At 40.2% G+C, this 21,764-nt stretch overlaps 2 protein-coding genes across 4 annotated transcripts in view; both read left to right on the forward strand.

Annotated features, from left to right (window-relative positions):
• LOC134214250 (uncharacterized) overlaps window positions 1-21,764 on the forward strand; it is a 121,398-nt gene that overhangs the window by 80,567 nt on the left and 19,067 nt on the right. The gene's annotated exons all lie outside the window — the stretch shown is intronic.
• On the forward strand, window positions 1,499-2,841 carry LOC134214248 (uncharacterized). The gene is made up of 3 exons (XM_062693655.1): window positions 1,499-1,899; window positions 2,316-2,580; window positions 2,639-2,841. Exons 1-3 carry the CDS (start codon window positions 1,499-1,501, stop codon window positions 2,831-2,833), a joined length of 861 nt encoding a protein of 286 aa, XP_062549639.1. The 3' UTR covers window positions 2,834-2,841.

The raw sequence follows: 21,764 nt of genomic DNA on the forward strand, positions 1-21,764 counted from the left end.
AATCTGCATCCAGCATTGGTCAGCATATTAGTTCTAGTTTCTGGGGAAAACATAAAACATTATGGCAATAAACGTCATATAAAATGACAAGCAGCAGAAAAAAATTCATTTTTAACATACCCTCGGAAAACCCGGAACACCACCGGTGGCCAAGAGCCAATTAGAGGTTTCGCATAGGGTATACTAGAAGAGTTTCCGCGACCGATGGTCCCAGTTTGATCAAAATCGGATTATTCTACGCAAAGTTATGGTGATTTAAACTTCGAAAAAATTTTGCCTATCTCAACCTTTTTGTCTAACCCCTGTACATGCCAGAAGCAAGCATAGTTATCAGGTTCCCCATGAAAATCTCTTTCTTTTGAAAAAATAACATGACATATAGCTCAAAGAAATCATTAGATAGTTGATTTATATACTTTCATTCGCTTAAATATCAGTATTGACTGTAACATGTGTTGTGAAATGACGGAAATTGATCTATGAATATATATAACCTACAGTGTTAAACCGTTTTTTATTCCCCCGATTTTATCACGTTTTCGAGCAGATTTTATCACGTTATCACAATATAATCTGAGAGCAGTAGGTACAAATTAAAACTAATACATCTGAATAAAGAAATAAATATAACAGATTTCGATTGGAACCTGTTGATGGAAAATTAATTAAGATTAACTATGGCAAATCACCTAAAATAATGAGTAAAAATAGGGTAAAAACACCGTTTCTTGGACAAAACTGCCAGAAATAGATACCTGTTGTGAACAAATGGGTGTTTGTCAAATTCCTCATTAGAAAAACTGTTTTTTGGTATTAAAACATGAAATATAATCTAGCAGGAAAAAAATAAACTGAACAAATCGCAATGTTCACAAGACTTGTAGAGCACATCAAAAGCTTGCGTTTAGAGGTTGTTGCAATGATTTTTGAAGTTTATATTTCTTGTTGGAATTTTTTTCTCACAGATGATTAAAATTGGGTTCCTCTCCACTTTTTATTTTGAAATTTTGTGGGCTCAACTTTGAGATAAATTACCATATTTTTACAACAAAAAATTTATAAAAATGTGTGTCTTAAGCATCTTAATGTAAAATGTTTGCAGACAAAAACTAAAAAAATTGTTTAAAATACCTGCGCTGCAAGATCTACTAATAATCTTTGTACTGATAACAATACCGAAATCGGATGCAAGACAGCAAAAATACGGCCAAAAACTTTTAGCCTATATTTTCGAGAGTGAACCCAAACTAACGACTTTTCACAGAAGCCTGCCCCCTCACGCGAAGCAGCCCCGGTCTCCCCTATCCGTCAAATATCATCTCATGCGTGGGTAAATTACATTTTTCCAACGCATGAAATCAATCGCAAATTTTCTCTGTTAATGCTCTTCATTGTTCCTCTGACTTGCTATAAATAATCTCCCCATTCTACCTGCTCGGCATCAGTACTCGTTAAGTGTTCCAGCAGCGTTCTCCATAGCAGATCAATCAACTCAACGATGAAACATTGGCTGACAGTAGTTTGTGTACTGGGCTTCCTGTGCGGAGGAGTCTTCACAATGTACTCGGCTATATCCATCGGATCACAAGGTCTCGGAACAATGGCCACAAGCCTGAAGAGCATCGAAAGCGTCATGAAAACCTACTTCAAAAATCTGAACGCTGCCCGCAACAAGATCTTGAACTCGGTCGACAAGTTCGGACTGTTCGTGAACACCACGTACGCATCGTTGAACGATTCCTACGGTGCCACGCAACCAAACATAGAGAGCTTTTTGTCGAGCGTAGAGTGGTTTTCTACGCAATTCACACATATTGAAAATTCAATCAACAGCAACATCGGCTATGATTTGTACAAATTGAACAATGAAATGCAACAAACCATGACTACGATCATGCAGTATTTCAACATGTTGGTCTCTTCCAGGGAATCAATTTTTTTGGAATGCGCTTGCGAAACAAGCGACAAAAGAGAACCAACGACAGAGCTTTGTTTTTGTCGGAGATAATAATGACAAAGATCCGAAAAATTTTGTCAGCTACAAAAAAGAAGACAATCTTGTTGCTAACTTTTCATCCCGTTATTTTGCATTATTTATAGCGAAAATTTCGGTTTTATGCTATCGTAGTTTCTTCTTTTATGCAAATATTCGAGAATCGAACAATGATTACAAAATTAGCAGCGTATTTTCGGAGATATCAGAGCATGCAAGGCAAAGGATTCTTGTCATATTGTGTTCGGGTTCTGATAAAGGTTTGTCGCTAGGTGCGTTTGTCAGTAACAAACTTTGTTGATGACAAAGAGTATATTGTTAGGCGTTGCTCGAATATTGATTCCCTGGTCTCTTCTTTTGCCTATCAACAGAATGGGGAAAACTGTACGGAACAGATCTCCACTAAGGCCAGCAACGTGCCCAGTCAAGTTTCCAAGTTTGGAGCTTGTTTGCAAACGGCAGTAGAGATCGTACCAACAGTAGTGAGTCCTGTGCAGGATATCTTGGATTTGGCGAAGAGTGACTTAATTTCGCTGAACAAGCAACTCAAGATCTGTGCTGCCACATCAACCAGCTGCATCAATGAGGTAATATCTTACTTGGTTACATTGCTTCAAATACTTATTATTCAATTGTTTATTCTAGTATTTCTCGGATATCCACGCGGAATTGCTCAACGTCAACATGGAACTGTTCATGGCAAACAATCTGTTGAACTCCTTTATATACGATACAATATGGCGCAACGAGTTGTGTGGAGAGTTAATCAAGCACAATGTCCAGGATGTCTTACAAAACTTGGTGACTGAGTTCAGCCAGTGCTCATATCCACTAAATTGAAATCATGCAAAAAAATTGCAAATAAAACAATCTGATCAATACAAATTTGAGTAGCTGTTGCAAACGTAATGTAGGTAAAATTGACTTTGGACTTCCATGCTATTTTATTCAAATCCACTTTTATCACGAAACGTGGATTGTTTCATTCAGGATGTAAATGCTCAAACATGTTCAGTAGAGTGGGGCGCAGTTGTATGGAAAAACGCAAACTTCGTCCGATCAATTTATTATCAATCACGTGACTCAATACGTTAGCATATAGTCTGGAAGATTCCGAAAGACTTTGCCGAAGAAGGTACGTAGCTGGAAGGTCTACAAAAAATGTTATTATGATTCGAAAATTGATTGTTCAAACCATATGCAAGAAATCAATGTTTCTACCAGCACTACCGGACGATCTATGGTTATCGAAGGGCAAAACCCATCTTCCTTCTTGTTTGATTTTTTTTCTTTGCGAAATGATTCCGGATAGCTCCCATTAGCTCTATAGCCCTGTAAGATCAATTAATTTTAAATAACATTCAGTTAAATTATTGGTCTTCGTAGTACGGCAGTGCTGGCAGAATAAACGATTTTTTGCATATGGTTGGAACACTCAATGTTCGAAGCGTTATAACTTTTTTCGTGGACGTTCCAGCAACGTGCCTTCTTCAGCAAAGTTTTTCGGCATCCTTTGGGTTATACCTAAACGCAATGTGCCACATGGTTTACGATGAACTGAAGCCTCTAGTAGAAGAAATGCAAAAATATACGTTCTCCCATAATAATTTCCATACAAACTTCATACGGGATGCGGAAAACGAGGAAGCAACGAATCGGTCCCAAATTCTGCACAGTTGTTCAGGACCCAGAATGGCTTCGAAAAACCATTGATTTGAAAAAATGACCATGACGCCCCACTCTAATGTTCAGCGTCAGATTTATTGAGGAGAGGTAAGGTTTTGATAACCTGTAAATTTATTTAAACACGCATGCACCCACACAAAAGCACACACACACATTCACATATATACATATACACAAATACATACATACAGATGGACATGCGTATTCGTCATGTTTTCATAGCAATCTCTATTAAAACATGATGAATACTTTTGGTTATCAGTGTACATATATAAACACACATACACACTCATATAAACACGTACAGATATACACTCATATACATCATACCTAAACACGCACACGATTTTTATTACATACTAGCTGTATGCACCCGGCCTTGCTCGGAGTTGCCAGTTTAATTCGCAGTTTTTTCACAATCGGATGAGTAAACCAATTGGTCAAAAGGATAATTGTGTTTTCATATTGATACTTCATCATTTGATTAAAATAAGGCAGATTACATTTGAAAACATTGACTGATTTTGAAAAAGGGATCAAACCCAAAATCGCCTTATTCCGGGCAAACGTCTATTTCTAAAGAAGGAAAAACATACACCGATGCCTTATTCCGGAAAAACGTCAATTTTTAAAGAAATGTTCACATTTACCATCCAGAAGGAAACACTTTAATCATTGCTTTTCACTGGACAAACCATGATTTCGATGAAGTGTTGAGTTGATCGATAACAAAACAATACGACTCCCCCACACCCTCCCCTTTTCCATCCTTAACCCACTATCGTTGTCTCCTTAATATGAAGAATGTGTGATCCAAATTTGACTGAAATCGGCTAAAGGGAGATCAGAAGTTACACTGAGGTGATTGAGAGCTGAACAGTGCCAGTCCCTCCACAACCTTCCCGTTTTCAAAATATCATCCCTATCATCTTCGCCTTTTTAAGAAAAAGAATGTTTGTTCCAAATTTGGTTGAAATCGGGCAACGGGTACAGAAGTTATGCTGGAACATTGACTCATTGCATACCTTGCTTTTATTTATTAATCTTTAATCATAATCATATAATTCTCATATCTTTTAAAATTTGGAATAAAGGTTACTCGATTATGGATCACTATGCAAATCATTCAATTTGATCATTCATAATCATCAATCATTAATCATATCGATCGTTAATTATTAATCACACACATAGTGTGTCAACATTTAATCACGATCGGTAATCGTTAATCATTCTCCAACGGTTTTTTTTTCATTATTCATAATCGTTAATCATTGTTAAAAATGAATTTAATCGTTAATCATCATCAATCATCATTGTCAAAAATTAATAATTCATTAATCATAATCTTTAATCATAGAGTAGATTGATTTATTCATTTATTATAGTTGGAATTGGTCCTGGGGGTTGGGAGTTACACTGAATTGATCGTTTTCTAAAGGCAACCCCTTCCTTTTTACCCTCCCTCTTTTCTCAACGACCATTTCACCCCCTTTGTTATCTTCTCCTTGGGATAGAGAATGTGTGTACCAAATTTGGTTGAAATCGGTACAGGGGTTCAGAAGTTACACTAAATTGCCCGTTTTTTGAACAATTCCCCTCCCTCCAGGCCCTTCCCCTTGTCCAAATTACCCTCCCGTACGATCGGCTCCTCATAGTGAATATATGTACAAAATTTGATTGAAATCGGTCCTGGGAGTTGGGAGTTACACTGAGTTGCTCGTTTTCCAAAGACAACATCTCCCCCTATACCCTCCCCTTTTTCCCAATGACCATCCCACCACCTTTGTTATCTTTTCCTTATGATATAGAATGTGTGTACCAAATTTGGTTGAAATCGGTACAGGGGTTCATAATTTACTTTGAATTGCCCGTTTTCTAAACAAAACCCCTCCCTCCAGACCCCTCCCCCTTTCCCAAATCCCCTTCCATATGATTGCCTCCTCGTAGTGAATATGTGTACAAAATTTGGTTGAAATCGGTCCTGGAAGTTGAAAGTTACACAGAATTGTTTGTTTTCTGAACCAAACCCCTCCCACCACCCCTCCCCTTTTCTACATGACCATCCCACCCCTTTGCTAACTTCCCCTGAGGATAGAGAATGTCTGTACCAAATTTGGTTGAAATCGGGCAAGTGGTTCAGAAGTAGTTACCAAACATACATACATAGATTAGGTATGAATATCATTGGAAGCGTTTGGTACGGGAGGTAAACACTTTCTTCCTTTCACCTCGATTCCAAGCTATTAAGTAACTTGAGGTATTCCTAAAGTCGCTCAATATCTAGGAGTCATCTCTGCGGTACATACTGCGTTGTTGGCCTGGCCATATGAAAAGAAAAATGACGGAATTCAGAAACCGTCATTTTCCAGGATGCTTCCAAGTATTGGCTACGCAAGTATGAGATTAGATTAGATTAGAAACGTGGATTGTTTCATTCAGTTGTTTGCTGCCTATAATCGCTTATCAGTCCTATCTTTTTTAGTTTATTTACTCATATTGGTCAAATATACTATTATGGGTAAAACATATTTTTCAAAAAGTATAAATGCGGTTATGGTTTGAAGCAGCGCTTGACTCATCCATACTTAGTCGAATTCGTTTTTAAACCTGGGTCAGTGCCAACCCGAACCCTGAATAAAAAAACCCATTTTAATTCACCGAGTAATGATGCTGCCTTTCTCGCATTTAGTCAAGACACCAACCTCATATGGGGCTTATATGGTTGGGCAACGTTCGATCGTTATCAAATTCAATAGTGATCAACAAAGCTTTGTTCCCTGTCGAAAAAAAATTGTTACGAGAAAATCGGTTAAAGATTACTAAACGAAAAGTTGTCTAATGTCTTTCTTTGTTTTTGTGCACACACATACATACACATACATACAGACATACATACACACGGACAGACAGACATGTGCTCAGCTCATCGAGCTGAGTCGATTGATATATAACACTATGGGTCTCCGAGGCTATAAAAAGTTTCTTTTTCGGAGCGAAATGATAGCCTTTCGGTAAGGTACACCGGGACAAGTTGAAATGCGGGGTAAGTTGAAACGGAAGCTGTAATTTAGATGGGAAATGACCGAATGCTCTGATATTTTTTTTCAACAAACTACTCGTCTAAACGCACATTCTGACTGCCATTCCCAAAAGATTGCAGCTTTCAAATGCAATCCCTGTCATTGTTTATTTTTCGCCCTTTGCGAAATCCAAACCAACTATTTGACGTGCCCACAAAACAGGTCTCAAAACGATGTTTGGAAGAGTTTTTTCATCAAATTTTCAAGGTAGGTAATCATTCAATGTTGAACAAGCATAATGATTATGATAAATCGATCAAAGACCCGTTTTATTTTTTTTTATTTTGGTTGTTTGATATTGCTCTGCATGTTCAACTCATCGGGGCAAATAGAAATGCGTGGTGCGGGGCAAGTTGAAACAACGATTCAAAACGTCACTATCGTAATTAAAAGTATTTTTTTCCAGAACTCAACATGGTTTTCGAATGTATGTATTTAATACATTCGAAAAACATAAATTTATGAAAACATGCAAACTTCTGAAAATAAATTTCCGCTAATTCCGTTATTCCTAATTCCGTTAAACCCTCCTACAATCTCCACTAGAATAAAAAGGGGTCATGTTTTAACTGCAGTTTTGAGATTCCTAATCTACTGAGCACTGACTCTCACAAAAATAAAACATAGAGTATGTAAGCATTTCGTTAACTCCACCTTCCACTTACCCAGCTGCCTATTTCGATGCCAATCGAAGAGTTTATGAGGTATATGATGGCTGGTTAATGAATGTGCATTTATGAAGAAGCCACAACCGAATTTATCAACTGCGATATACAAGTGAACCAAATAATGAAGCATCCTGAATAGTAATCCGAGTGGTCACCAGTAGGAGGAAATCAATTTGATGAATTTTCAGCGTAGTGCGTTCCCCAGAATTTGGTCTCTGAAAATACGCTTGTGACTTTGTTGTACACTGCCTTCATTTATACACTGCTTTAATTTGTCCCATGTCATTTTCGCCGACTTGAGTAATTTGTCGTTGAATTGATCAAACTTTATTTTATGGAGAAATACAAAAAAAATCTAACAAATTTAAAAAAAAATTGATATGTTTCCAAAAAATTGACATAATATTCTTTATCTGTATTTATTGCTGTGGGACAGTTAAATGGACCATATTTGAGTTTTTTATTGTGTAAAAGAGTACCTATCAAAATCTGGAATCTGATTTTTATGGGAAGAAATATCAAGATGAGACAACAAAAGTGGGATTTGTTTTTAAATTTCTAGAACTACTATTTTATCAGTTTTTTTTCAAACAGGAGACAATTTTAAGCCAATTTCTGAAAGAAAATAAAAAACGTAAAAATTTACATGGGACTCTTATGCGAATCCTGGCAGTATTATAGTCACCTTTACAACCTCGTGCTTCTTGAGTCTCACTGAGTACATACATTTTGTTATTAGTACGGTAAAATTAGCTTACGTCTGAATATAACGCAGTGTTTCAACTTGCCCCGCGAATCGGTGTATATAAAAAAATAATTTAAATATAAAAATTATTTATAAAAAAGTTTGTTAAGGTTGCTTATTTTTTATGTATAATATTTGGCCCGAACTAGCAAATACCGCAAACGGATTCAAAATATATCAAAGGGTGATTTTTTTACAGCACTTCGAATTTCAACTTTGAAAAAACCGTTTCAACTTGCCCCGGTGTACCTTACAACTTTGTTCTACGAGAAAGGCAAAAACATTTTCAGTTCCATCTGTCATTGGATATATTGGTGTGCGTAGCATCGTGTTTGATTCGAAACATATGATCACCCAACCGGACTGACAGTGCGTTGGCCACGACTAATCATATCATGATAAAACCCTGATTAATCCACCTAACGGTGATGGTGCCTTTCTCGTGCATTATAAAAATAGTATTTTGGCCATTACTTTTGCCTGAAAAATTAGTGACATTTTATTACTAATTTTTTCTATAAAAAATGGTATTTTGGCCATAACTTCCGAGCCCATAGTCCGATCTGACCAATTTTCAATAGGAAACAATGGTAGAGTATCATGCGTCGAGTAAATCGGTTGAGGATAAGTGCCTGAAAAATTAGTGACATTTTTTTGGGTTGGTGCGCACAGACACACACATACACACATACACACATACACACACACACACACACACACACACACACACACACACACACACACACACACACACACACACACACACACACACACACACACACACACACACACAGACATCACCTCAATTCGTCGAACTGAGTCGATTGGTATATAACACTATGGGTCTCCGGACCTCCTATAAAAAGTTCATTTCTGGAGCGAACATATAGCCTTTACGTATACTTTGTATACGAGAAAGGCAAAACGATTAAGTACTCGCACTGTTTTTAGCGGATACCAAAATTTACTTTTGTGTGGATATATGTATCCGACGAACTTCGTTTCGATATGAAATCGATTTATGCTCTGATTAGTTATCGAGATAAGTCAAAATTTCTGTATCTTTTGTAGGAAGGACTCCCTCTTTTCAAAAAGGGGAGGGGTTCCGAACCATCATAGAAACATATCTTCCCTTTCAAAATCTCCACATGCCGGATTTGGTTCCATTTGCTTGAATAATTCTAGAGTTATGAAGAAATTGGTGTATTATTTGTATGGGAGCCCCCCTTTCCAAAGGAGGGAAGGGCCTCGAACCATCTTAAGAGCCGTCCCCGGCCCTAAAAACCTCTGCATACAAATTTTCACGCTGATCGGTTCAGTAGTTTCCGAGTCTATAAGGTTCAGACAAACAGAAATTCATTTTCATTTTGGTATTCTATAATCCTGTGCACATTTTTTCACCAAGAATTCGGTATGAAATTCATCTAGGAGATTCCGTATTCCACAGGAATTCATCTGAGAATTCCTCTTGGAATTCCAATCAATATTCCTACAAGAGTGTTTTTTCTCTTTGGAAATCACTCAGCAGCTTGTAATAAAAATCCTCCTTGCTAAATGTTTTTTTTTACGGAGAATCCTCGCGACCCCTCCTAATAATTTTGCGTTGCGTTGCATTGCGTTGTAACGGAGTATTTCGTAGATTGCATACTGATAGTTGTCATGTATATTCTTTACCTTTCTTACCCCAATTGTTTATGGATTTCCATTTGGGATTCAATGGAAATCCAATTGGGGGTCCAAAATGATAAAACATGAAAGCTATCATTGCCGGCCACGCCCATCTTCTCCGTTACTAGGAAAGGGAAGGAAATGATGATATGACATCTACTTAACGAGAGGCCAGCGACTCACCGACGCCCTCATAGATGTCAAGGAATTGGATGGTGGGTAGGGTATGTGGTTTAGGAGTATCATTATAAGCAAATGATAGAAAATTTGTGGAAATACGTTGGGAGTGACTTTGCTAAGAAATTTATGTCACTCCATTATCCTTGCCGATGATTTTCCTCGGATGGGGCGAAGGTATTAGCCTTGCCCTGGCAATAGCCTAGGTTTAAGCGCCTTTGCTCGCTCTCTGAAACGAAAAAAAGCAAAAGAAATTAAATTCCCTTCCCCTGATATGATAATGATTTTGATCAACAAATGAATTCTAAGTGGATGAATAAATGATCAAACGGCTGCAAACAAGCCTCTATTGTCGTAGCAGAAGCAAACCCGCCTCAATACGACAGGCAGAAGCACATGTTTGTGATTCAAACGCGATCGACTGTTGTTCAATTTCGATACTCATAGTTGGGTTGAGAGAAAAGATGTGAAATATTGCTAAAGTAGGATTCGATGGATACGGGGAATTGGAGATAGTGATTCAAAAATGCACTTGTGCCTGAACTATGATTATTTTGTAATTTATCTCTTTTTTGGAAATGTCTAATAAATGTTTTTGACCCATATTTATATTCGATCATTGGCCATTAACATTTTTTTACGGTGGCACGGGGTAATCTCCGTGGATGCCATACGGCTTATGAATCGCGGCCTTTCGTCGGACACATGATTTCGTCACTTACCTGGTTCTTCAGCCTGTCTATCCGTTACTAAGTGCACCAGCCATTCAAGTACTCACTCGCTGACCGAATGCCGAATCCACCACGTCCATCGACCGTCAAGAACGGCACTCAATCTAACAAATCGGGCTCGCCTATTCCATGAGCTCACCGTTGATCGAATCCGACCCGCCGTAAAGGATGTATCGTGCAGTGCTGTACTCCTCTGATCGATCCGGCACCGCCAGATACACTGCTGTCCTCAATTTCTGCGAATGATGCTTGCGGTTCTCAGTACATAGGCTCCATGTAAAATCTTCCGGTTTGAATTGATACTAAGAAACACATTTTCAGAGGCAAAAAAATCAGACGTCAAAAAAAAAACCTCTCCTCGCGACCCCTCCTAATAATGCTCCAAAAGCAGTTTCCACTGGAGATCGTCTGTACATTCATCCAAGGTAGGAGGAATTTCTGGAGGAACTTCCGGAGGTAGTCCTGCAGGAACTTCTGGAGTTATTCCTGAAGGATCTATAGGAAGAATTTCTGAAAGAACTTCCGGAACAATTTCTAGAAGAGCGTCCGGAAAAATTCCTGAAAGATCATCTGGAGGAATTTCTAAACGATCTTTCGTTGGGATTTCTGATGGATCTTCCGGACGAATTCCTGAATGAATTTCCGGAGGAATTCCTGGAACAACTCTAAAGGAATGTTAAGTGGAAATTTAGGGGGAATTCCTGAAGGAGCTTCAGAAAGTATTCCAGAGGGGTTGTCTAGAAAATTGTTTGCAGGATTTTCCATATTGACACTGAAAGATGACACTGAGGTGATAATTCCTGAAAGATATCGCCATGGACATATATGTATTCAAGAAAGAATTATTGAAAGAATTTAAATCCCGAAGCAATCTGTCCCTACTGCTTCTTTTGATCCTAGTTGCAGTAAGACATTCCCGCCATTGCCTGAATCCGATGTTTCGAAGAAACATCCGGCTAGAAGAATCAACGAAAGAAAAAAACAAATTCGCACTTCTAGAAAAAGTATTCCGTCCAAGCGAGGATTGATCTCCTTTAAGGACCTTGTGGACCGTTTTTTGAACTTGTTCAATATTCCGAATTCATTGAGGCCAATCATTGACCTCTTTATTCCAACAGTTGAAAGTTATCTGAAGCAATTGACTGTTTCATGGCCCCTTCTTGCAGAAATTGTATCTTTCGATGGATAATACGGCCAATACCGAAGATACAATCACTGTACTGCAGTGAAACTGTCATAGTCTGAAAAATAAATTAGACGTGTTCAAGTTTTTGATTCGCAATTCCGATTGCGATATATTTGCACTCTGTGAAACATGGCTTTCTTCTGAAGATGAAATCAACTTCCACGATTTTAACATTATTCGCCAAGATCGGGATGATCATTATGGTGATTGGTGGCGTTCTTTTGGGGATCAAAAAATGCTACTCCTTCTACAGAATTCCCATTCCGACTGTTCCCGGTATAGAAATCGTCGCATGCCTAGTAAATGTGAAGAATAAAGATCTTTGCATAGCTTCAGTGTACATTCCTCCAAATGCCTCTATTAATCGTCGACATTTGTAGAGCGCAGTCTCCCTCCTATCATCTCCAGTATTGATATTGGGTGATATGAACGCACATGGTATTGGATGGGGCGAAACGTATGACGATTATAGAGCGCCTATTTTCTATGATTTGTGTGACGATTTCAATTTGAATATTTTGAACACTGGTGAAGTAACTCAAATAGGACCAAATGGTCAACAAAGCCGTATTAATCTGTCTTTATGTTCAAATTCACTATCATTAGATTGCAGGTGGAAGGTAATTCAAGATCCCCATGGTAGTGATCATATGCCGATAGTTACCACAATTAAAAGTAGCTATCAACAATCTGAGCCAGTTAATGTTCCTTTCGACCTCACGAAAACATTGACTGGCCAAAATTTGCATCGGCGGTAAAATTGGTATTGAATCAACTGATACTCTTCCACCTTTGGATGAATATCGATTCCTCACTGAGTTGATTCAAAAAAGCGCACTAGAAGCTCAGAAACGACGCGTTCCAAGTACATCTATCATAAGACGACCAGCCACTCCTGGATGGGATGATGAATGTACTAAGTTGTATTCTGAGAAATCTGATGTTTCAAGGCCTTCCGTAAACACGGAAGGTCCGAGCTTTTTGAAGAGTATTTGAGGCTCGAAAGAAAACTCAAAAATTTTCTCAAGGCAAAAAAACGTAGCTACTGGCGACGTTTTGTCGAGGGACTATCACGAGAAACCTCAATGACAACACTTTGGAAAACGGCCCGAAACATGCGGAACCGCATTTTCACCAATGAGAGTGAAGAATACTCCAATCGATGGATATTCAACTTCGCAAAAAAGGTCTGTCCAGATTCCGTACCAGCAGAACCGCTATTTCGAGAATCAGTCAATGATCCCGGTTCTTTGGGTGAACCATTCTCAATGCTGGAACTTTCTATGTCTCTTCTTTCATCGAATAACTCTGCTCCGGGATGCGATAACATCAAATTCAATCTTCTTAAAACCTCCCAGATATCGCAAAAAGACGATTACTTGACCTGTACAACTGTTTCATGGAGTACAACATTGTGCCATCTGAATGGCGACAGGTCAAAGTAATAGCTATTCAAAAGCCTGGGAAACCAGCGTCTAATCACAATTCATACCGACCGATTGCCATGCTATCATGCATGAGAAAATTATTGGAGAAAATGATCCTTTCAAGAGTCGACCATTGGGTCGAAGAAAATGCATTGCTTTCAAATACTCAGTTTGGATTTAGAAAAGGGAAAGGAACAAACGATTGTCTAGCGTTGCTTTTTCAGATATACAACTGGCCTTTGCGCACAAGGAGCAATTGGCTTCAGTATTCTTGGACATTAAGAGCGCTTTTGATTCAGTTTCCATAGAAGTACTGTCAGGCAATCTGCACAGTAGTGGACTACCCGTTATTTTGAATAATTTCTTGTACAATTTGTTGTCAGAAAAACAAATGAACTTCACACTCGGCACTCTGACAACTTCCTGAAATAGCTACATGGGCCTTCCCCAAGGTTCGTGTTTAAGTCCCTTGCTTTATAATTTCTATGTTAAAGATATTGACAATTGTTTGGAAGGACAATGCACGCTCAGACAACTTGCAGATGATGCCGTGGTCTCTCTAAGAGGTCCATGTGCAGCTGTCTTGCAAGGACCATTGCAAAGTACCCTAGATAATCTGACTGTTTGGGCCAGACATTTAGGGATCGAGTTTTCACCGCAAAAAACTCAATTGGTTGTGTTTACTAAGAAGCGGTATCCTGCTCAACTGAAACTCAAGCTGTTGAATGATGACATCAACCAATCTTTATCTTCTAAATACCTTGGGGTCGTGTTTGATTCCAAATGTACCTGGAAGCTCCACATTGAGTATTTGATACAAAATGCCGGAAAAGGATCAATTTTCTACGTTCTATCTCCGGAACATGGTGGGTGCTCACCCGGAAGACCTCATCAAACTCTATAGAACGACTATTCTCTCTGTTTTAGAGTATGGCTCCTTCTGCTTCCTCTCAGCAGCTGATTGCCACCTGATCAAATTGGAACGAATTCAGTATCGTTGTTTGCGTATTGCCCTTGGCTGCATGCATTCAACGCATAACATGAGCCTGGAGGTGCTTGCTGGAGTCACTCCTTTAAAGCACCGTTACTGGGAGCTCTCACTTAGAATACTCATCAAATGTGGAACAAGTAACACACTTGTTCTAGATAACTTCGATAATATGCTTGAACTAACTTGTCGTTCAAGATTCCTGAGAGTTTATCTCAACTACATATCGTCAGATCTTTGTCTTCCGTGTTATAATCCCCCTCGAGTTCACTTCACCAACGACAGTTCCTCAATTGTATACGATCTGTCCATGAAACATGCTATTCAAGGAATACCAAATCATCTTCGACAAATATCTATTCCCTCACTTTTTTTCTGAAAAATATGAACATGTCAATTGCAACAACAGATATTTCACTGATGGTTCTCGCATCAACGGATCCACTGGCTTCGGTGTTTTCAATGTAACTTCAACCACCTTCCAAAAACTTCAGGAACCGTGTTCGGTTTATGTTGCTGAGCTGGCAGCAATTAACTTCGCTTTGGGGATAATTTCCAATCAGCCCGTAGACCATTATTTCATCTTCTCGGATAGTCTTAGTTCTATCGAGGCACTCCGGTCGATGAAACCTGTTAAGCACGCATCTTACTTTCTTACACACATAAGAGAGCAGATGCGTGTTTTGGTCGAAAGATCATTCAAGATTACCTTTGTTTGGGTCCCATCTCACTGCTCAATCTACGGCAATGAGAAGGCAGACTCGCTGGCAAAGGTGGGCGCACAGGAAGGTGAGGTTTATGATAGACAATTCTCGAGCAACGAGTTTTTCCCATTAGTCCGTCAGAGTACTCTTCAAAGTTGGCAAAGGAATTGGACACACAATGAACTTGGACGGTGGCTATTTTCCATAGTTCCAAAAGTTTCTGGGCGAGCGTGGTTCAGAGGTGAGGACTTAAGTCGAGGCTTCATTCGCGTGATGGCGAGACTTATGTCTAATCACTATTCACTAAACGCACATCTGTACAGAAGAAGACATCTGTACAGAATAAACCTTGTCGATAGCAACTTATGTAGGTGCGGAGCCGGTTATGATGACATCGATCACGTAGTTTGGTCCTGCTCGGAAAATGACGCCTCCAGAGAGCAATTATTGGATACCCTTGAGGCCCGAGGTAAACAACCCTTCATGGAAGTTCGAGGTGTTTTGGGAGATCGTGATGTTGTCTATATGCAGGCCATTTATAGTTTTCTTTGTGCTTCTGACATCAAAATTTAATATTTTGTTTTTTTTTTCTTCTTCAAAGTTTTTTTTTGTTTAGTCTCTGTCTTTTTGTTCCGTAGAGCTCCATAGTTCGGCCATAGGCCATAGCCATAGGAAGATGCTCCCAGTCGAACCATTCCTCGAGCATGACGACACGCCACATCGTCACTGACGCCAAATGCCCGGATGAGAAGCTGAAATTTCCTGATTTCAAATCCTAAGCCCCGTCCATCCTTAAACATTGTAAACTAACCTCGAGTCACCACGAGTACGCTGGCTCCTTCCCCTCTCTTATTAACTGTATAAAAAAATAATGTGGATTGTATATATCACAAAGAACCATGGCTCCGTAAAGTGTTATACACGCCTGAGCCTACCAAATGAACGAACTTGAAAAAAAAAAATTGAAAGAATTTCAGGCTGAATTCCCGAAGGAAATGCTGAAAGAACGCATGAAGGGTTATTTAGAACAATAATCATGGCTCATATATTTCCGTTCAAATCAAATACTCCTAAGGGGTTACTGGGAGAAATCTATAAGGAATTCATTAAACAATTCTAGACCAACATGTGAAAAGGGCGTAACAGCCAAAATTTATTCCTTCTGATTCTTCGTCTACATGTATATTTATATATGTGGACGAAGAATCAGAAAGAATAAATGTTTGATGTTACGCCCTTTTCAAATGTTGGTCTTGAATTCCAAATGAAGATAAATTTCATAAGAAATACTAGATATTATATATTAGGTATTTCTCACATACACTTTTCTGACAATTCTCATCGCATTTTCTGTACGGATTTCATGGAGAATTCCAAAACTAATTCCATCAACCGACATAATTTAGGACACAAGCTGTGGAGAAAATTCTCAAAAAAAAACTTCTGGATAACTTCCCAAACAATTTTCCAAAGATTTTTTCATACTTATTCTAGACATCAGTACCGGTTATTAGTTATTCATATAAAATTACATACAAAATTCACGAAAAAACTGACTTCGACGCGCATTTTAATTGAATGAATGATCAGTTTCGTTTTTATTTACCGTACTGCTTGTTTATTCCGTCCCGTTCTACCCATATGGTTTTGACAGTTGAAGTACAGTTGTATTGGAGAACCTGGTGCAAAACCGTGAAACAACACAGTGAGAACCCGACAGCTTTGGGGTTGGAACTAAGGTTGGAGCAAAATTAGTTTCAACCAGAGCGAATAAAAAAACGTTTTGACAGCACTTAGGCTGGATCTTTTTGAAAAAGAATTTGACATTAGTAGGAAAAGCACCTGTCTAGCGTACTGGTTTCGTGGGATCGAACCCCACCGAAGGAAGCGGTTACCCTCCAATACATTTTTTTATTTTAACTAAATCTTTCACATGTTGTGCAATTGCACCTTGGTTCGTCGAGCTGAGTCGATCAGTATATAACACTATGGGTCTCTGGGCCTTCTATCAAAAGTTCTCTTTTGGAGTAATCCTATAGCCTTTCGGTACAACTTTCGGTACAACCTAGTCTAAGCATGTATTAGATAATTAGCAAATAAAAAAATATCAAATGGCGAAAAGGCTCAAGAACTTGCTCAGCAATCCTCCAATCAGTTTGCTTTCTTTAATAAGCAAACTGTTTAAAAACATTAGTTTAAATAGAATGATGGTTTATATTAATGACAACTCAGTTTTTGCTGATGAGCAATTTGGTTTTCGCCATGGGCATTCAAACACTCATCAGTTATTAAGAGTTACGAATTTATTTCGACTCAACAAATCTGAAGGATATTCGACTGGAGTTGCTCTCCTAGACATAGAGAAAGCAGTGTTTGTCATGAAGGTTTGATTGTAAAATTGATGAATTTTTATTTTCCTTTTAATTAAACTGATCCAAAATTATTTATCAAATCGCTCACTGCAGGTAAACTATCAGAATTCTAAAACTGATAGATTACCTGAAGGAGCTGGTGTTTGTTAAAAATGTTTGTTGACTGATTACACGGGCCTTTCCGCCAAAGAGCGAAGCCTTCATGTCATTTGTAGTAGATTGCAAAAAAAGTTTGGATATTTTTTTCCACTTACTTGCAAAGTAAGTACTCAGATTATAATTTTCCCACCAAAGCCGAGAGCTTCTTTTTTGAAATTTTCTAGCAGACATTTCATTTTTTTCATTTATTTAGTTCACATCTAAACAGATAACACTGAATCAACAATTTGACGCCACAATACACGGTTCGAGGCCGGATCTCTCCATCCTCGGATACGCCCCACGCTCGCCAAGTCGTTTTGCACCTGGTCTGCCCCATCTCGCTCGCTGCGCTCCACGCCGTCTCGTACCTGCCGGATCGGAAGCGAACACCATCTTTGCAGGGTTGCTGTCCGGCATTCTTGCAACATGTCCTGCCCATCGTACCCTTCCGGCTTTAGCTACCTTCTGGATACTGGGTTCGCCGTAGAGTTGGACGAACTCATGGTTCATTCTTCGCCGCCACACACCGTCTTCTTGCACGCCACCAAAGATGGTCCTAAGCACCCGTCTCTCGAATACTCCGAGTGCTTGCAAGTCCTCCTCGAGCATTGTCCATGTTTCATGTCCGTAGAGGACAACCGGTCTTATAAGCATGACACCTTCTAGCGCAATGTTGAACAACAGGCACGAAAGTCCATCACCTTGTCTTAGTCCCCGGCGCGATTCGAACGAACTGGAGTGTTCGCCCGAAATCTTCACACAGTTTTGCACACCATCCACCGTTGCTCTGATCAGTCTGGTAAGTCTGTTCTCGTTCATAATTTTCCATAGCTCTACGCGGTCTGTACTGTCGTATGCCGCCTTGAAATCAACGAACAGATGGTGCGTTGGGACCTGGTATTCACGGCATTTTTGAAGGATTTGCCGTACAGTAAAGGTCTGGTCCGTTGTCGAGCGGCCGTCAACGAAGCCGGCTTGATAGCTTCCCACGAACTCGTTCATTAATGGTGACAGACGACGGAAGATGATCTGGGATATCACTTTGTAGGCGGCATTAAGGATGGTGATCGCTCGAAAGTTCTCACACTCCAGTTTGTCGCCTTTCTTGTAGATGGGGCATATAACCCCTTCCTTCCACTCCTCCGGTAGCTGTTCGGTTTCCCAGATTCTGACTATCAGTTTGTGCAGGCAAGTGGCCAGCTTTTCCGGGGCCATCTTAATGAGCTCAGCTCCGATACCATCCTTACCAGCTGCTTTATTGGTCTTTAGCTGTTGAATGGCATCCTTAACTTCCCTCAAGGTGGGGGCTGGTTGGCTTCCATCGTCCGCTGAACTGACGTAGTCATCTCCTCCGCTGCCTTGACTTTCACTGCCTGTACTCTCAGCACCATTCAGATGTTCCTCGTAGTGCTGCTTCCACCTTTCGATCACCACACGTTCGTCCGTCAAGATGCTCCCATCCTTATCCCGGCACATTTCGGCTCGCGGCACGAAGCCTTTGCGGGATGCGTTGAGCTTCTGATAGAACTTGCGTGTATCTTGCGAACGGCACAGCTGTTCCATCTCCTCGCACTCCGCTTCTTCCAGGCGGCGTTTCTTCTCCTGAAAAAGGCGGGTCTGCTGTCTCCGCTTCCGTCTATAACGTTCCACGTTCTGCCGGGTACCTTGCTGCAGCGCGACCGCCCGCGCTGTGTCCTTCTCCTCCAGAATCTGTCTGCACTCTTCGTCGAACCACTCGTTCCGTCTACTTCGACCCATATACCCGACGTTGTTCTCCGCTGCGTCGTTAATGGCTGCTTTGACTGTATTCCAGCAGTCCTCAAGAGGGGCCCCATCGAGCTCACCCTCTTCCGGCAACGCTGCCTCGAGATGCTGCGCGTATGCAGTGGCGACATCAGGTTACTTCAGTCGCTCTAGGTCGTACCGCGGCAGTCGTCGGTACCGAACATTGTTGATGACGGATAGTTTTGGGCGCAGTTTAACCATCACCAGATAGTGGTCAGAGTCGATGTTAGCGCCACGATATGTTCTGACGTCGCTAATGTCGGAGAAGATCCGTCCATCAATCAGAACGTGGTCGATTTGAGATTCTGTCTGCAGTGGTGATCTCCACGTGTACCGATACGGGAGGCTGTGTTGGAAGTAGGTGCTGCGAATGACCATATTCTCGGAGGCGGCGAAATCAATTAGTCGTAGGCCGTTTTCGTTCGTCAGCCGGTGAGCACTGATTTTCCCAATAGTTGGTCTAAACTCCTCCTCTTGGCCAACCTAAGCGTTCAAATCTCCTATGATGATTTTGACGTCGTGGCTTGGGCAGCTGTCGTACTCACGTTCCAGCTGCGCGTAGAATGCGTCCTTATCACCATCAGTGCTTCCGGAGTGTGGGCTATGGACGTTGATTATGCTGAAGTTGAAGAACCGGCCTTTGATCCTCAACCTGCACATTCTTTCATTGATCGGCCACCACCCGATCACGCGCCTTTGCATATCGCCCATCACTATGAAAGCTGTTCCCAGCTCATGTGTGTTGCCGCAGCTCTGGTAGATGGTATGATTACCTCTAAACGTTCGCACCATTGACCCCTTCCAACAAACCTCCTGCAGCGCTACGATGCCGAATCCACGGTCCTTGAGCACATCGGCGAGTATGCGTGTGCTCCCGATGAAGTTGAGAGATTTGCAGTTCCACGAACCGAGTTTCCAATCGCTAGTCCCTTTTCGTCGCAGTGGTCTTCGCCGATGGTTCCGGTCCGTACTCTCTTGTTGATTGTTCGTTGCGTGAGTTTTTTTTTTGGCTGGCTTGCAGGGCCTGACACCAAACCCCCTAACCATTCCTCCTTATTTCCGGTGGACCATGGTGCACAGTTTCACTTAGAGTCCCTCGCTGGCACTCGGACGATGATCAGCCGCCCCTAACATGGAGAACAAACGCTGTTGTGAGCCGATCCTGACATGGAGAACAGACGCTCAATAAGATTTGCAGGAGCAACACCCCCCCCCCTTCACTGTCAGCATACGACCATAGTTCCCACCGGGGTTGGTTACCCGATCTTCCCTAAGGTTGCTCGTATACCGGCCAGCACCGCGGGGAGGTAGGGATAGGAGTTGCTGGGTAAGAGGCTAAGGACCGCGAGATGGGGTCTATTTTATTCCTTCAGGTATGCGAAGTACCAATGGTACGCTTTACCCAGCATTTGCCGTGCCGTTGCCGTTCTAGCAGACATATTGTCACTATGAATTGGTCTCGCGAAGCTAAATATTTAGGACTTCTGCTAGGCCAAAAATTAGCTTTGAAAAATCACATTGAAGGCCTTCAAGCCAAATGTTACAAATATATTAAGTGTCTATATCCTTATAAACAGAAAATCAAAACTTTGTCGTAAGAACAAATTTTTGATTTACAAACAAATTTTTAGATAGGCCATGTTGTATGCTGTGCCAATAGTTGCTGGTTGCTGCAATACCAAAAAGAAGGCACTTCAGAGGATTCAAAATAAAATTTTGAAAATGGTTCTGAAGCTGCCTCCGTGGTATAGTACCAATGAACTTCATAGAATTTCTAATATTGAAACATTGCAACAAATGTCCAACAAAATAATTTATAATTTTATACAAAAATCGTTGCAATCTTCTATTGCAATTAGCTCCTTGTACCCTTAGTATAAATTAGGTTAAGTTAAGTTTAAGTTTTAAGAGCTCAGAAAAACTTGAATTTTGTCTAAGTTCCGTTGATACTGATTTACAGGGTAGAAGCATATTGCGGTCGAACCAAACACTTAGTAAACCACCTTCAGCACCTTTTGGTATTGCCAAAATACGCGTTTTTGTTGAACATGTTTTCAATCTTTCTACATATAGAATTAGAGATATTTAAAAACAAAATTTTCGCAAAAAAAATGTTTCGGTTTCATCGCAATATTTGTTTACCCTGTTTGATTAACAGGTCGAAACATAAGTTTGGTAAAATCACAGACAAACAGACATAACACTCGTGAAATTTTCATCGTTGATTTACCGTTCAATTGAAATAATTATTAGTTGGCCAATCACTCACTCGTGGCGCGCGCATCGGTTTTGCTCCAGTATCTAGTATTGGGGAAGAATTTTATTTCTGATATCTCAATATTCATAATGACCAAATCTTTCGGGGTTTTGCCACCAAAACGCACAACAAAAAACTTCAAAAAATGTTGGC

Source organism: Armigeres subalbatus, chromosome 2 (genome assembly GCF_024139115.2).
Source record: "Armigeres subalbatus isolate Guangzhou_Male chromosome 2, GZ_Asu_2, whole genome shotgun sequence".
Taxonomy (NCBI): Eukaryota; Metazoa; Arthropoda; class Insecta; order Diptera; family Culicidae; genus Armigeres; species Armigeres subalbatus.

What these genes read in the sequence shown, in the direction of transcription:
- LOC134214248 (XM_062693655.1), top strand. Translation starts at nt 1,499, where the DNA reads ATGAAACATTGGCTGACAGTAGTTTGTGTACTGGGCTTCCTGTGCGGA. An exon ending in ACCATGACTACGATCATGCA is followed by an intron (nt 1,900 to 2,315) that starts GTATTTCAACAT and finishes GTATATTGTTAG; the next exon opens with GCGTTGCTCGAATATTGATT. An exon ending in CAACCAGCTGCATCAATGAG is followed by an intron (nt 2,581 to 2,638) that starts GTAATATCTTAC and finishes TGTTTATTCTAG; the next exon opens with TATTTCTCGGATATCCACGC.